This window comes from Acipenser ruthenus, unplaced genomic scaffold (genome assembly GCF_902713425.1).
Source record: "Acipenser ruthenus unplaced genomic scaffold, fAciRut3.2 maternal haplotype, whole genome shotgun sequence".
Classification (NCBI taxonomy): Eukaryota; Metazoa; Chordata; class Actinopteri; order Acipenseriformes; family Acipenseridae; genus Acipenser; species Acipenser ruthenus.
In genome coordinates this window covers 264,388-280,000 of record NW_026707565.1, presented here as the reverse complement: position 1 = coordinate 280,000, position 15,613 = coordinate 264,388, and the positions used below count along the sequence as shown (strand labels likewise).

At 41.3% G+C, this 15,613-nt stretch overlaps 2 protein-coding genes across 2 annotated transcripts; both read right to left on the bottom strand.

The window, feature by feature from the left end:
• Nucleotides 1–1,258: 1,258 nt before the first annotated feature.
• Nucleotides 1,259–9,158, bottom strand: LOC117404576 (mitochondrial fission 1 protein). The gene is made up of 5 exons (XM_034007471.3): nt 9,025–9,158; nt 6,994–7,126; nt 6,013–6,089; nt 5,665–5,770; nt 1,259–1,799 (listed from the first exon to the last, which is right to left on the bottom strand). The coding sequence occupies exons 1-5, from the start codon at nt 9,067–9,069 to the stop codon at nt 1,705–1,707; spliced, it is 456 nt and encodes a 151-aa protein (XP_033863362.1). The 5' UTR covers nt 9,070–9,158; the 3' UTR covers nt 1,259–1,704.
• A 78-nt stretch (nt 9,159–9,236) lies between these two features.
• On the bottom strand, nt 9,237–15,136 carry LOC131727751 (thialysine N-epsilon-acetyltransferase-like). Its single transcript, XM_059019016.1, has 6 exons — nt 14,971–15,136; nt 14,230–14,281; nt 13,458–13,541; nt 12,876–12,977; nt 11,527–11,567; nt 9,237–10,192 (listed from the first exon to the last, which is right to left on the bottom strand). Exons 1-6 carry the CDS (start codon nt 15,031–15,033, stop codon nt 10,019–10,021), a joined length of 516 nt encoding a protein of 171 aa, XP_058874999.1. The 5' UTR covers nt 15,034–15,136; the 3' UTR covers nt 9,237–10,018.
• Nucleotides 15,137–15,613: the final 477 nt, after the last annotated feature.

Below are 15,613 nucleotides of genomic sequence, written 5' to 3'. Positions count from 1 at the left end.
GAAGAGGTGAGTCTTAAGGAGGCGCCGGAATGTGGTCAGGGACTGGGCAGTCCTGACATCTGTAGGAAGGTCATTCCACCACTGTGGAGCAAGGGTGGAGAAGGAGCGGGTTCGGGAGGCAGAGCCAGTCTTCTAGTGCAGGAGGAGCGGAGAGGTCGAGTGGGGGTGTAGGGAGAGATGAGGGTCTGGAGGTAGCTGGGTGCAGTCTGGTCAAGGCATCTGTAGTCTAGTACAAGAGTCTTGAACTGGATGCGAGCGGAGATCGGGAGCCAGTGGAGCGAGCGGAGTAGTGGAGTAGCGTGGGCGATGATTATAATAGTAAACAGTTTTTTCTTTTTCTATACTATTAAACTTGTCTTCTAACTTCCTGTACAAACTCTGGGCTTTGTCTGTCGAATTAATGATTGACTCGAGAGAAGTGACCTTGTTGCACCTCTGTCTCTCGCTCTCTTATCTTATCGTGTTCCCGTCCGGTTTTGGAAAAAAAGGAAGAAGCTGTCTATTTTTTTATTTGCACTGAGAGATCGAGGGCCAGGGAGTTTTTGGAGTTCGGGCCAAAGTTAACACACAATCTATACAGCTCTGTTGTGCTAGATTTGCACACTGCTGTCCATGCCCAGACTGAACCTGGCAGACAATGCAGCCTTTTAGAACCGGAACTCAGAACCTCAGAACTGTCTCCGTGTTCTTAGAACACGCCTCTGCGAGTCCCTCAGGTTTTCATGCAGGCAGGTACAGACAGGAGATGAGGGACGCCTCTGGAGGGGGTCTGATAGATTTGCACATGGCTGTCTCTGTAGGTTTGCCAGAGATCAAAAAACGTTCTTCCAAGCTCAGGAGGTCAAACAGCCAGACTCCTTATTTTTATACCCCATATAAAAACACATTGTCTTGAATTTCTTACCAGACTTTCTTACTATTGCTGAAACTACAGAATAACCTCCCAGCACAGGCGTCAAACAAACGAGCTCCTATTGGAAGTGACTCTGCAGCAGCAGCAGTTGTTGATGATGCAGAGTTCACCTCCCTAGTCTCTGTGAGTCGCTTTGGATAAAAGCGTCTGCTAAATGACTAAATAATAATAATAATAATAATAATAATAACAACAACAATAATAATCATCCAGGATGCAGTGTGCCATTAATTTTTTTTTTTTTTTTTAAGGGTTTATCAGTTCTGAAAAACTCTAAAAAAAAATAAAATAATTCCAGTTAAATAGAAATTGCTAAATCTGATTAAATACTAAATTATAGTAGACTTGTTATATTACAGTTTTATTTACAAAACACACTCAATTATACATATTTGGCTATTAATGTCTTGCAAAAAAAAAATATATAGATTTTTTACATTACAGATGTTTTGTAAAAAGCTAAAATAAAACTTATTGGAACATACGCACACATATATATATTTTAGTAACATTTCACCCTGCACAGGACAAGCTCGCTATTTGCCCCTCTCTGAATTAAAAGGGCTTATTTTTTTTTTTTCAGAGACAGGTGCTGCGGGGATGGCAATCAGACTCCCGTTGCACAGCCGCTTCACCCACTCCAGGTTTTTCTAGGAGCTGGCGCAGCCGCGGTGTGTTCGGGTATCAAGCTCAGGCGCGTCTGGTTATTCCAAGTGAAATGCAAACAGAGTGGACAGATTCGGAATCCTCGGGTCTGGAGCGTTCTGCAGGGGGCGGGGTCTTCCAATCCCTTATTTGGACTTGGCCACAGCCAATCCAATGAGGCCGGCCAGCCCGGCCACGCCCAGGCCAATCCCACCGACTATCGCCATGCCGACAAGCCCATCTGCAAGGTTAAAAAAAAACAACAACATTTCAAGCCACATCGTTCACAGATTACTTATCATTATGAATTACTAATTGTAATATTAGACTGCCCTTGTTGATCTCTTGATCCGCTCCACGTTACTGGACCCTCAGCTGATGCACTATTGCACTGCTAACACATCACTGTAGAGATAACTTGTAATCCGAACCTGTTGCATCCTAGTTCATATTGGATTCTAGTAGTGTTATTATTATACATAGCATCCTAGTTCATATTGGATTCTAGTAGTGTTATTATTATACATAGCATCCTAGTTCATATTGGATTCTAGTAGTGTTATTATTATACACAGCATCCTAGTTCATATTGGATTCTAGTAGTGTTATTATTATACACAGCATCCTGGTTCATATTGTATTCTAGTAGTGTTATTATTATACATAGCATCCTAGTTCATATTGGATTCTAGTAGTGTTATTATTATACATAGCATCCTAGTTCATATTGGATTCTAGTAGTGTTATTATTATACATAGCATCCTAGTTCATATTGGATTCTAGTAGTGTTATTATTATACACAGCATCCTAGTTCATATTGGATTCTAGTAGTGTTATTATTATACATAGCATCCTAGTTCATATTGTATTCTAGTAGTGTTATTATTATACATAGCATCCTAGTTCATATTGGATTCTAGTAGTGTTATTATTATACATAGCATCCTAGTTCATATTGGATTCTAGTAGTGTTATTATTATACAGAGCATCCTAGTTCATATTGGATTCTAGTAGTGTTATTATTATACAGAGCATCCTAGTTCATATTGGATTCTAGTAGTGTTATTATTATACAGAGCATCCTAGTTCATATTGTATTCTAGTAGTGTTATTATTATACATAGCATCCTAGTTCATATTGGATTCTAGTAGTGTTATTATTATACAGAGCATCCTAGTTCATATTGGATTCTAGTAGTGTTATTATTATACAGAGCATCCTAGTTCATATTGGATTCTAGTAGTGTTATTATTATACAGAGCATCCTAGTTCATATTGGATTCTAGTAGTGTTATTATTATACATAGCATCCTAGTTCATATTGTATTCTAGTAGTGTTATTATTATACATAGCATCCTAGTTCATATTGTATTCTAGTAGTGTTATTATTATACAGAGCATCCTAGTTCATATTGGATTCTAGTAGTGTTATTATTATACATAGCATCCTAGTTCATATTGTATTCTAGTAGTGTTATTATTATACATAGCATCCTAGTTCATATTGTATTCTAGTAGTGTTATTATTATACATAGCATCCTAGTTCATATTGTATTCTAGTAGTGTTATTATTATACAGAGCATCCTAGTTCATATTGTATTCTAGTAGTGTTATTATTATACATAGCATCCTAGTTCATATTGGATTCTAGTAGTGTTATTATTATACAGAGCATCCTAGTTCATATTGTATTCTAGTAGTGTTATTATTATACATAGCATCCTAGTTCATATTGTATTCTAGTAGTGTTATTATTATACATAGCATCCTAGTTCATATTGGATTCTAGTAGTGTTATTATTATACATAGCATCCTAGTTCATATTGTATTCTAGTAGTGTTATTATTATACATAGCATCCTAGTTCATATTGGATTCTAGTAGTGTTATTATTATACATTGCATCCTAGTTCATATTGTATTCTAGTAGTGTTATTATTATACATTGCATCCTAGTTCATATTGTATTCTAGTAGTGTTATTATTATACATAGCATCCTAGTTCATATTGGATTCTAGTAGTGTTATTATTATACAGAGCATCCTAGTTCATATTGGATTCTAGTAGTGTTATTATTATACAGAGCATCCTAGTTCATATTGTATTCTAGTAGTGTTATTATTATACAGAGCATCCTAGTTCATATTGTATTCTAGTAGTGTTATTATTATACATAGCATCCTAGTTCATATTGTATTCTAGTAGTGTTATTATTATACAGAGCATCCTAGTTCATATTGGATTCTAGTAGTGTTATTATTATACACAGCATCCTAGTTCATATTGGATTCTAGTAGTGTTATTATTATACACAGCATCCTAGTTCATATTGGATTCTAGTAGTGTTATTATTATACAGAGCATCCTAGTTCATATTGGATTCTAGTAGTGTTATTATTATACATAGCATCCTAGTTCATATTGGATTCTAGTAGTGTTATTATTATACATAGCATCCTAGTTCATATTGGATTCTAGTAGTGTTATTATTATACACAGCATCCTAGTTCATATTGGATTCTAGTAGTGTTATTATTATACATAGCATCCTAGTTCATATTGGATTCTAGTAGTGTTATTATTATACAGAGCATCCTAGTTCATATTGTATTCTAGTAGTGTTATTATTATACAGAGCATCCTAGTTCATATTGGATTCTAGTAGTGTTATTATTATACACAGCATCCTAGTTCATATTGGATTCTAGTAGTGTTATTATTATACAGAGCATCCTAGTTCATATTGGATTCTAGTAGTGTTATTATTATACACAGCATCCTAGTTCATATTGTATTCTAGTAGTGTTATTATTATACATAGCATCCTAGTTCATATTGGATTCTAGTAGTGTTATTATTATACAGAGCATTCTAGTTCATATTGTATTCTAGTAGTGTTATTATTATACAGAGCATCCTAGTTCATATTGGATTCTAGTAGTGTTATTATTATACATAGCATCCTAGTTCATATTGGATTCTAGTAGTGTTATTATTATACATAGCATCCTAGTTCATATTGGATTCTAGTAGTGTTATTATTATACAGAGCATCCTAGTTCATATTGGATTCTAGTAGTGTTATTATTATACATAGCATCCTAGTTCATATTGGATTCTAGTAGTGTTATTATTATACACAGCATCCTAGTTCATATTGTATTCTAGTAGTGTTATTATTATACAGAGCATCCTAGTTCATATTGGATTCTAGTAGTGTTATTATTATACATAGCATCCTAGTTCATATTGGATTCTAGTAGTGTTATTATTATACAGAGCATCCTAGTTCATATTGGATTCTAGTAGTGTTATTATTATACAGAGCATCCTAGTTCATATTGGATTCTAGTAGTGTTATTATTATACATAGCATCCTAGTTCATATTGGATTCTAGTAGTGTTATTATTATACAGAGCATCCTAGTTCATATTGGATTCTAGTAGTGTTATTATTATACAGAGCATCCTAGTTCATATTGGATTCTAGTAGTGTTATTATTATACAGAGCATCCTAGTTCATATTGTATTCTAGTAGTGTTATTATTATACAGAGCATCCTAGTTCATATTGTATTCTAGTAGTGTTATTATTATACATAGCATCCTAGTTCATATTGTATTCTAGTAGTGTTATTATTATACAGAGCATCCTAGTTCATATTGGATTCTAGTAGTGTTATTATTATACACAGCATCCTAGTTCATATTGGATTCTAGTAGTGTTATTATTATACACAGCATCCTAGTTCATATTGGATTCTAGTAGTGTTATTATTATACATAGCATCCTAGTTCATATTGGATTCTAGTAGTGTTATTATTATACACAGCATCCTAGTTCATATTGTATTCTAGTAGTGTTATTATTATACATAGCATCCTAGTTCATATTGGATTCTAGTAGTGTTATTATTTGCACTGGCTGTAAACTACACTGTGTTTCAATATGAAGCTTGCATTGTAACCCTGCGCTGCCCTGTAACACCTGCGTGAGTCTCCTGGGATAAAGGGGTCTGCTAAATAAACACACACAGACACAAACATCATATAGGTGATTATAAGGGAGGTATAGTGAAGCGGTGAGCTGCTGCTTGCCTTTCTGCATGGCTTTCTTGATCAGCTTCTCCAGCTCCAAGCCCTGCGTGTTGGACGGTTCGTTCTTCAGCAGAACGCGGACGTACTTCAGTCCCTTCTCATACTCCTGCAGACGAAAACAGAAGAGATTTGACGTGGAGAGGGGAGAAGCCGAGCAGGGAGGGGCTTTTACAGTTGATTTTTTTGTTTCAAGGTACACCAGGTGTGTGGGAGGCCTGGGAGAGAAGGGTTCAATGTGTAATTAATAAAATCATTAGACCAATTAAGTAACAGAGAGCTCGGGGGGCACTGAGTTTGCCCCCCCCCCCCCCCCGCGGTCGGCTGTGGGGAGGGAGAGACGCTCAGTACCTTCAGTCTGTAGTTTGCCACAGCCAGGTAGAACAGATAGTCTCGCTGATCATCTTTTGTCCCCTTGTGCACGAGCTCTGAAAAAGAAAAAAAAAAAAAAGCATTTCACTTGTTATTGAAAAGCACACGAGTATAATTTCATCTGCAGGGGATGGGAAATAAGACTCCCGTTACACAGCAGTGTGATCCATTCCTGGTTTTACTATGAGTTTAACAACAAGGCACACCTGCCCTTGTTCCCTAGACACACTGGGGCTGATCAAGCTTGAAGTAAAACCTGGACTGGGCGAGACTGCTACGCAATGGGAGTCTTCAGGGCTGGAAGTAAGACAGCCATTGCACAGCAGTTTGATCCAGTCCAGGTTTTACTACCAGCTTGATCAGCCCCAGTGTGTCTAGGCAACAAGCTCAGGTGTGTGATTATTAAACTCCTATTGAAACCAGGAATGGATCAAACTGCTGTGCAACAGGAGTCTTATTTCCATCCCTGGTATGTTATGAGGCTAAGAGTTTACAGAATTCTGATTAATCAGTCAACACCAATTTGAAATCAATTAAAAACGAATAATAATAATAATAATAATAATTATGTATTTCTTCACAGACACCCTTATCCAGGGCGACTTACAATTGTAAGCAAATACATTCCAAGTATTACAGTACAAGTAATAATACAATTAAGAGCAAGATAAATACAATGACTTTGGTTCAAGCAAGTACAAGTGTGACAAAATACAATTCAATAACGGAGTCAGTGATAGTTACATCAGGATATAATTAAATACAAAATACTACAGATTAAATAACACTTGTGACAGATTACAGTACTCAAGTACAGGATTAAATGCAGTAAAATCGGAAGCAGATAAGAGCAAGTAAAGCGCATTTAAGGAAGGGTGAAAACAGAGGAGCTCTACAGGTGCTGTCTGAAGAGGCGAGTCTTAAGGAGGCGCCGGAATGTGGTCAGGGACAGTGTCTCACCTTCCAGAAGCAGGATGCCCTTGGCTATGTCGTTGGAGTACTTGCTTCTGATCAGGCACCAGGCGTACTCAAACTGGCTGTCTTTGGAGACAGAGCCTTTAGCCAGTTCAGCTGTGTACTTCTTTTCAAATTTCTGAATGAGAGACACAAACACAAGGGCTGTGTTACTTTAGACTAGCTCAACTCCAAAGCGCTTTAGCCAGTGCTGTTTTAATACAGGACCGCGTTAGAGGCGTCCATACACAGGTAATAATATATACAGAACACCCGCACGCACGGGTGCGTCTGTCCATACACCTGTGTATCAGTTATTATTATTAGTTTATTTAGCAGACGCCTTTATCCAAGGCGACTTACAGAGACTAGGGTGTGTGAACTATGCATCAGCTGCAGAGTCACTTACAACTACGTCTCACCTGAAAGACGGAGCACAAGGAGGTGAAGTGACTTGCTCAGGGTCACACAGTGAGTCAGTGGCTGAGGTGAGATTTGAACCGGGGACCTCCTGTTTACAAGCCCTTTTTCTTTAACCACTGGACCACACAGCCTCCTTGCATTTGTCCCCAAAACCGCCTATCCGATTGCCTTGAAACTCTGTAGCGACATTATTCGGCCTGGTTATTGAGAGACTCGCATTCTGGGGACACGGGACAGTCTCCCTGTCTGTGTCATACACGTGTCAGGTTTTATTTTTGATCACATGACGTCCCTTTAAAAACGTACGTTGAACCGATTGTAACCGGTTTTCCCCAATTATACTCAGGAAAAGAAATGCTGTTCCTTACAAAACAACGTCACTTTTTTAACATACTTTCGCATCTTGTATTATTGAATTGTGGTTTGTCACACTTGAACAAAAGTTATTGTATTTCTTGCTCTTATTGTATTACTTGTATTGTAACACTTGAAATGTATTTGCTTACGATTGTAAGTCGCCCTGGATAAGGGCGTCTGCTAAGAAATAAATAATAATAATAATAATAATAATAATCTTGATTGATCCCGATTCGCTTAAATTATTATTTATTATTATTTCAAAACTTATACTTATTTCAAAACAGACGCTGAGTTTATCGATGTGTTTTTTTTTTTTTTTTTTAACTCGTGTAACAGGATGTCCCGACAGATTATTTTCAGCATTAAAAATACCCGGTCTGGACTGTACCCCGATAGCAAAGTCCAGCATTTAAAATCTCTTTAAAACTTGTAGCAAATCATTTTTTTAAAATAAATCTTAAACCTTTAACAACCACGACTAGTTAACACGCAGTCACAGGAGGTAGAGATTTGGAAAATAAAAAACGAAAAAAAAAATACTATCTAAAATATTTTCAGCTCAGTAATCAGCGATGTAGAAACAACAGCCTCTCACGATGGGTGAAAATGTCAGACCGCTTTGTGTTTTAAATTAGGCATCTTAAAGACTGCGTTTTACCGTGTGTGGCTTAGGTGTACTTTTTCTCTTACTGTTTTAAATTTAATTGCACTTGTGGCCTCATTAAAAAGTCTTCAAACTGAATTATACGATCAATAATTATATTATTACTTGTACTGTGATACTTGAATTGCATTTGCTTACGATTGTAAGTCGCTCTGGATAAGGGCGTCTGCTAAGAAATAAATAATAATAATAATAATAATAATAATAATAATAATAATAATTTGACTATTTTCTGTTCCAGCGGTTTTGATGTCCCACGCACAGGAAAACAACACTACAGAATTAACGGACGTGTTTCAAAACACATTTGCACACCGCTGTACCTCAATACTGTTAGAGATGAACATTTTTAAATATGAAGGGTCAATATAAAACATTTTAATGTCACGCCTTGTACTTTAAACGACTCCACGCCCAATCTTTCTGGAAACAAAATAACATCCACACTCGGTCAGAGATATTGACGTCGTCACTTTACAAAACAACACACAATTAATTTCCATTTCGTTCTACCGTCCCCGAAGTGTAAGCCGACTCGGTTCTCGCTGTTCTCCGCACCAGAAAACCAGTCTTTTGACAAGAAAACTCACCATTAAATCCTCCGGAGTTACGGTTTCACTAACGACGGCCTCCATCTTCTCGGATCTGCTGACCTCATCTGCAGGAAATACTTGTCGACCTCAACTGCCGGAAATGAGGTAACGGCTTGGCATTCGGGAAATGGAACGCATCGTATAGTTTCCGAGTTGAGGCGATAATTAACCGTGATTTGAAGATCTACATCCCAGTCTTGAATTATTACTTTTTTTTTTTTTTTTTTTTTAATAAATAAAGAATACAGAAACGTATCTTTTTATGTCTGCACATTGACAATCTTCTTGGGTGAAACTGTAGAACAAACTCACACTAGCCCTGCTGCTGCTGCTGCTGCTGCACCCAGTCCTGGGGTTCAGAGCTCCCCTCAATGAAGTCTGTTATTATTATTAATATTGAAATGATCAGGAGCCAGGAGTTTGAGCAGGGTTACAAACTCACACTAGCCCTGCTGCTGCTGCTGCTGCTGCACCCAGTCCTGGGGTTCAGAGCTCCCCTCAATGAAGTCTGTTATTATTATTAATATTGAAATGATCAGGAGCCAGGAGTTTGAGCAGGGTTACAAACTCACACTAGCCCTGCTGCTGCTGCTGCTGCTGCTGCTGCTGCACCCAGTCCTGGGGTTCAGAGCTCCCCTCAATGAAGTCTGTTATTAATATTATAGCTAACAAGCTCAGGTGTGTCTTATTATTAAACTCACAGTAAAACCAGGAATGGATCACACTGCTGTACTGCTCTGCAAAGGGGGCTTTATTTAAATCCCTGCTTCGAAAAATACAACCCCAAAGGACCACAGCAACGGCCAAAACATTCTGGAAAAGAACAACAACAACAACATGACCAACTTTAAAAAATAAAAACAAACAGACTGCAGTTTAAAGCCGAGACTAAACTCTGCTTCTGCAGACTGCCCAGCTAGTGGCTCTGAATCGAAGAGGCCACGCTGTGGAGATGGGTGGCCCCTGCGCCTCTCTGTCGGTCAGCCCCTCTTCAGTTGGCGTTTTGGGCTAGCTTCTCTAAGGCTTCACCCTCGAAACGCAGCAGCTGCCAGCCCTCGGCGGCGGTCAGATTCAGAGCTCCGTGGCTGCTGTAGAAATCCAGGGAAGGCTTATTCCAATCCAGCACGGTGAACTGCATCCGAACACAGCCCTGCGCCCGGCCGATCTGGAGAAAGAACCACAGGGGTGGACATCAGTGACCGCTGACCAAAATGACCAGGTCATCCGAGGGTGCGGACCGAGCGCCCCGGAGAAAACGAGGCAATGGTCATGGCTCCTTACCTATCGAAATGATTACCCAGGGAAAAGAAAAAAAAAAAAATGCTAAAATTGTAAAATGTGTGTGTGTTTTTTTAAGACATTCTGTTTACACTGTCAATGAATTATCAAAGAAAATAAAAATCTAAATACTGTAAATGTAAATCACAACAGACCGGTGAAATGTCCCCTTCTTGTACTGGACAGAGCGATCTGTAGCAGAAATCTGTAGTGAGCGAGGATGCGAGGGGTCCAACAAGGGCAAAACTGTAATACCCCAATCTATCTCTCTCTGTCTGTCTGTCTATCTGTCTGTCTGTCTGTCTGTCTGTCTGTCTCTCTCTCTGTCTGTCTGTCTCTCTCTCTGTCTGTCTGTCTGTCTGTCTCTCCGTCTTCTATTGTGACAAGAGATGTCAGTGTCTATCTATCTATCTATCTATCTATCTTATTACATTTGTTTTAGTGTTTGTTTCTTTAGGGCAATAAATCACCTCCCCTCCCCCCTCCTCTCTCCCCATCCCCTCTCACCATCCTCCCCCTTCCCTCTCCCCCTCCCTCCATCCCCTCCCCCCTCCTCTCTCCCCATCCCCTCTCACCATCCTCCCCCTTCCCTCTCCCCCTCCCTCCATCCCCTCCCCCCTCCTCTCTCCCCATCCCCTCTCACCATCCTCCCCCTTCCCTCTCCCCCTCCCTCCATCCCCTCCCCCCTCCTCTCTCCCCATCCCCTCTCACCATCCTCCCCCTTCCCTCTCCCCCTCCCTCCATCCCCTCCCCCCTCCTCTCTCCCCATCCCCTCTCACCATCTTACCCCTTCCCTCTCCCCCTCCCTCCATCCCCTCCCCCCTCCTCTCTCCCCATCCACTCTCACCATCCTCCCCCTTCCCTCTCCCCCTCCCTCCATCCCCTCCCCCCTCCTCTCTCCCCATCCCCTCTCACCATCCTCCCCCTTCCCTCTCCCCCTCCCTCCATCCCCTCCCCCCTCCTCTCTCCCCATCCCCTCTCACCATCCTCCCCCTTCCCTCTCCCCCTCCCTCCATCCCCTCCCCCCTCCTCTCTCCCCATCCCCTCTCACCATCCTCCCCCTTCCCTCTCCCCCTCCCTCCATCCCCTCTTCCCCTTCTCTCTCCCATCCCCTCTCTCTCCCCCTCCCTCTCTCCCTCCTCCTCCTCCTCCTCCTCCTCCCCCTCCCCCTCTCCCTCCCCCTTCCTCCCTCCCCCCTCCCCCACAGAGTGTATTCTTTACCTGTGCAATGCGACTCATCAGTGCTTTCCCAATTCCTTTTCCTAGGAGATCAGAGAGACAGGTTAGTTTAAGCCGTGTCCCTCAACACAGCGGGGTCGATGCTGCCAATTCCAGTCCATCTCAATCGCTGCCAGCAGAGCCACGAAACTCACTCCAACAGTCCTGGAGTCTCAAGTCACAAAGCGGCTGTGCTGAAATGCTCCGACCATCAGCACAGCACAGCATGCAATCACAGCTTTATCATTTACCTTATAAAACAGTTCTGCAGTTCCCCCACCCCCACGCTTTTCCCATGATTATACTTTGAATTTACCATTGTTTGTCATGTTTATTTATTAATTTGCTTTACCAGACCTCTCTGTGCTTTACAATGCTTCCCTATGCTTTACCAGACCTCTCTGTGCTTTACAATGCTTCCCTATGCTTTACCACACCTCTCTGTGCTTTACAATGCTTCCCTATGCTTTACCAGACCTCTCTGTGCTTTACAATGCTTCCCTATGCTTTACCAGACCTCTCTGTGCTTTACAATGCTTCCCTATGCTTTACCAGACCTCTCTGTGCTTTACAATGCTTCCCTATGCTTTACCAGACCTCTCTGTGCTTTACAATGCTTCCCTATGCTTTACCACACCTCTCTTTGCTTTACAATGCTTCCCTATGCTTTACCAGACCTCTCTGTGCTTTACAATGCTTCCCTATGCTTTACCACACCTCTCTGTGCTTTACAATGCTTCCCTATGCTTTACCAGACCTCTCTTTGCTTTACAATGCTTCCCTATGCTTTACCAGACCTCTCTGTGCTTTACAATGCTTCCCTATGCTTTACCAGACCTCTCTGTGCTTTACAATGCTTCCCTATGCTTTACCACACCTCTCTGTGCTTTACAATGCTTCCCTATGCTTTACCAGACCTCTCTTTGCTTTACAATGCTTCCCTATGCTTTACCAGACCTCTCTGTGCTTTACAATGCTTCCCTATGCTTTATCACACCTCTCTGTGCTTTACAATGCTTCCCTGTGCTTTACCAGACCTCTCTGTGCTTTACAATGCTTCCCTATGCTTTACCAGACCTCTCTGTGCTTTACAATGCTTCCCTATGCTTTACCAGACCTCTCTGTGCTTTACAATGCTTCCCTGTGCTTTACCAGACCTCTCTGTGCTTTACAATGCTTCCCTGTGCTTTACCAGACCTCTCTGTGCTTTACAATGCTTCCCTCATCTGATATAAGGGTTAGTGTACCCCCTGGGTTTGTTTTTGAATATGCTTCACAGAGATCAGATTCGTGTTTCTTCTCAGGTTTCTAACAGCGCTGTAGAGATTTCGATTGTGCCGTGCATCCCTTACCTCTGAACTCCGGCATCACGTACAGGTCTTCCAGATAGACGACTCTTCCTTTCCACGTGCAATAGGTGAAGAAATAGAAGCCGTAGCCCATGATCGTGTGCCCTGCAGAAAACAAACACAGAGTAAAAGCATGCTCCCGGGTCCAGAGCTTAAAGAAAAGGGGTCTCGATACCAGGAGGGTCAAATCCCAGCTCAGCCACTGACTCCCTGTGTGTGTGTGTGTGTGTGTGTGTGTGTGTGTGTGTGTGTGCGTGTGTGTGCGCGCGTGTGTGTGTGTGTGTGTGTGTGTGTGTGTGTGTGTGCGCGTGTGTGACCCTGAGCAAGTCACTGAACCTCCTTGTGCTCCGTCCTTCGGATGAGACGTCAAACAAACGAGCTCCTATTGGAAGTGACTCTGCAGCAGCAGCAGCAGCAGCAGTTGTTGATGATGCAGAGTTCACCCCCCCTAGTCTCTGTAAGTCTCTTTGGATAAAAGCGTCTGCTGAACGACTCATTAATAATAATAATAATAATAATAATAATAATAATAATAATAATACACTGAACGAACAGCACAGCTGGATAAAGAGAAGTCCGCTGTACCTTCTTTGCTTTTTAATTCCTCGGGAACTTCAGCCACTAAACACTTAAAGAAAGGGTTGCTTGAAAATCCGTCGGCTTCTAGTTCTGCAAAAGAGAAGAGAAAATCCTGCGATAGAAAAACTCAAGACAGCCTGCCCTCCATGCTTACCACCTCACACTGCTTCAGAGGGGTCGTACTGGGGGCGAAATGATCTGCCGTGAACGCTACTGCCCAGAATGGACTACGCATTGCAGGGATGGAAACGAGACTCCCGTTGCAAAGCGGTTTGATCCACTCCTGGTTTTACTGTAATAAGATACACACCTCAGCTTGTTGCCTGGGAGCTGATCAAGCTGGGTGTAAAACCTGGAACGGATGAACCTGCTGTGCAATGGGATTTTCCATCCCTGCGTTTTCTTAGTTTTTAAACTGTGTGAAAAAAGAAAAGGCATAGAAAACGGAGATGCTTGATCATCACCACGGAGAGGGGGGGGGCACCAAGAAATTGATCATTTTTAGGCTTCAGTTTCTTATTTTATATATGGAGGTGTCATAAAAGCGTCCCAAGGGGCTGCTATCTGCAGAGTGAACACAAAAATTTAGACTGAAACATCTGCGGTGAACAAAACCGAAGCAACAGAGTTAAAACAGAACACTCAAACAACAGGCCGACGAAGCCAGTTAGAAACTGGGCATCAACAACAACAACAACAAAAACAAAGTATGTGCTACGTTTGGCAGGTGCTAAAGGACCGATTACGCACAGCCGAGCTCCGACGGTCATCTGATTACCTTTGTGGGAAAGTTTAACTTCATTTGGCATTTTCTCATACTCTGCCAAATCCTGCAGAACAAAGAACAGCAACACACAACAAGTTAATTAATGATCTTTACTTGAATCAGGAGGACTCACACGGAGTGACCGACTGAATCAGAGAGCTGAGAGACGCGAGTCATGTGACTTAGCGTGCACAGTGACAGCATGGTAAAGCATAGGGAAGCATTGTAAAGCACAGAGAGGTCTGGTAAAGCATAGGGAAGCATTGTAAAGCACAGAGAGGTCTGGTAAAGCATAGGGAAGCATTGTAAAGCACAGTGACAGCATGGTAAAGCATAGGGAAGCATTGTAAAGCACAGAGAGGTCTGGTAAAGCATAAGGAAGCATTGTAAAGCACAGAGAGGTCTGGTAAAGCATAGGGAAGCATTGTAAAGCACAGAGAGGTCTGGTAAAGCATAGTGAAGCATTGTAAAGCACAGAGAGGTCTGGTAAAGCATAGGGAAGCATTGTAAAGCACAGAGAGGTCTGGTAAAGCATAGGGAAGCATTGTAAAGCACAGAGAGGTCTGGTAAAGCATAGGGAAGCATTGTAAAGCACAGAGAGGTCTGGTAAAGCATAGGGAAGCATTGTAAAGCACAGAGAGGTGTGGTAAAGCATAGGGAAGCATTGTAAAGCACAGAGAGGTCTGGTAAAGCATAGGGCAGCATTGTATTTATTTTTCTGAAAATGCTGTGTAGTTTGTTGCAAAAACTCACCACGATCAACCGCATTATATCTTTACAGTCTCCTGGCGTGGAGTCTCGTACAGTGTAATTCATATTGCTGATATTAAATTAATTAGACTGGAACACACTGTACACGCCTCGCTCTCTATTCGTTCAATGTCAGTGGTATTTTGGAATCTGCTTACTCCGGGAATGGGTTGTTCCATTTAAAAACAAACTTGGGGGGGGAGACATTTTTTTTAAAAAAAAATCTTAGTACTTTTAAAAATGATGTCCCCGCCCTCCAAGAAAAATAACTACGCTATGTTACTGTATTGTATTAACTAACAACATCCAAGCGCGAAAAAAAATATTTTTAACGAATTGGACGAGCTACTTTATATCTCCCCCCCCCCCCCCCCCTCACGGCTTGAAGTCTGAGCTTCCTTTTTTAAAGGTGCAGTTAAAAATGTCAAAACCTGATTGTCTTTCTGGTTGTGTAATTTTTTTGGGGGGTGGGCGTGGTGGGGGGGGGGGGTAACGTTTAAAAACATGCCTGCATATCTATTATATTGCTACGGTGGGTGAGCCGTGTCCATAAACCCAGCCCACTGAAAAAAGAGCGCCTATAGGACCTTAATTATATTACTAATTAATTGTTCTCTTAATTGGGAAGTTAAAACGCGAGAAATCA

What these genes read in the sequence shown, in the direction of transcription:
- LOC131727751 (XM_059019016.1), bottom strand. Translation starts at nt 15,033, where the DNA reads ATGAATTACACTGTACGAGACTCCACGCCAGGAGACTGTAAAGATATA. An exon ending in AGTTAAACTTTCCCACAAAG is followed by an intron (nt 13,542 to 14,229) that starts GTAATCAGATGA and finishes TCTCTTTTGCAG; the next exon opens with AACTAGAAGCCGACGGATTT. An exon ending in TGATGAGTCGCATTGCACAG is followed by an intron (nt 10,193 to 11,526) that starts GTAAAGAATACA and finishes TTCTTTCTCCAG; the next exon opens with ATCGGCCGGGCGCAGGGCTG.
- LOC117404576 (XM_034007471.3), bottom strand. Translation starts at nt 9,069, where the DNA reads ATGGAGGCCGTCGTTAGTGAAACCGTAACTCCGGAGGATTTAATG. An exon ending in TGGCAAACTACAGACTGAAG is followed by an intron (nt 5,771 to 6,012) that starts GTACTGAGCGTC and finishes TTTCGTCTGCAG; the next exon opens with GAGTATGAGAAGGGACTGAA. An exon ending in CAAGAAAGCCATGCAGAAAG is followed by an intron (nt 1,800 to 5,664) that starts GCAAGCAGCAGC and finishes TTAACCTTGCAG; the next exon opens with ATGGGCTTGTCGGCATGGCG.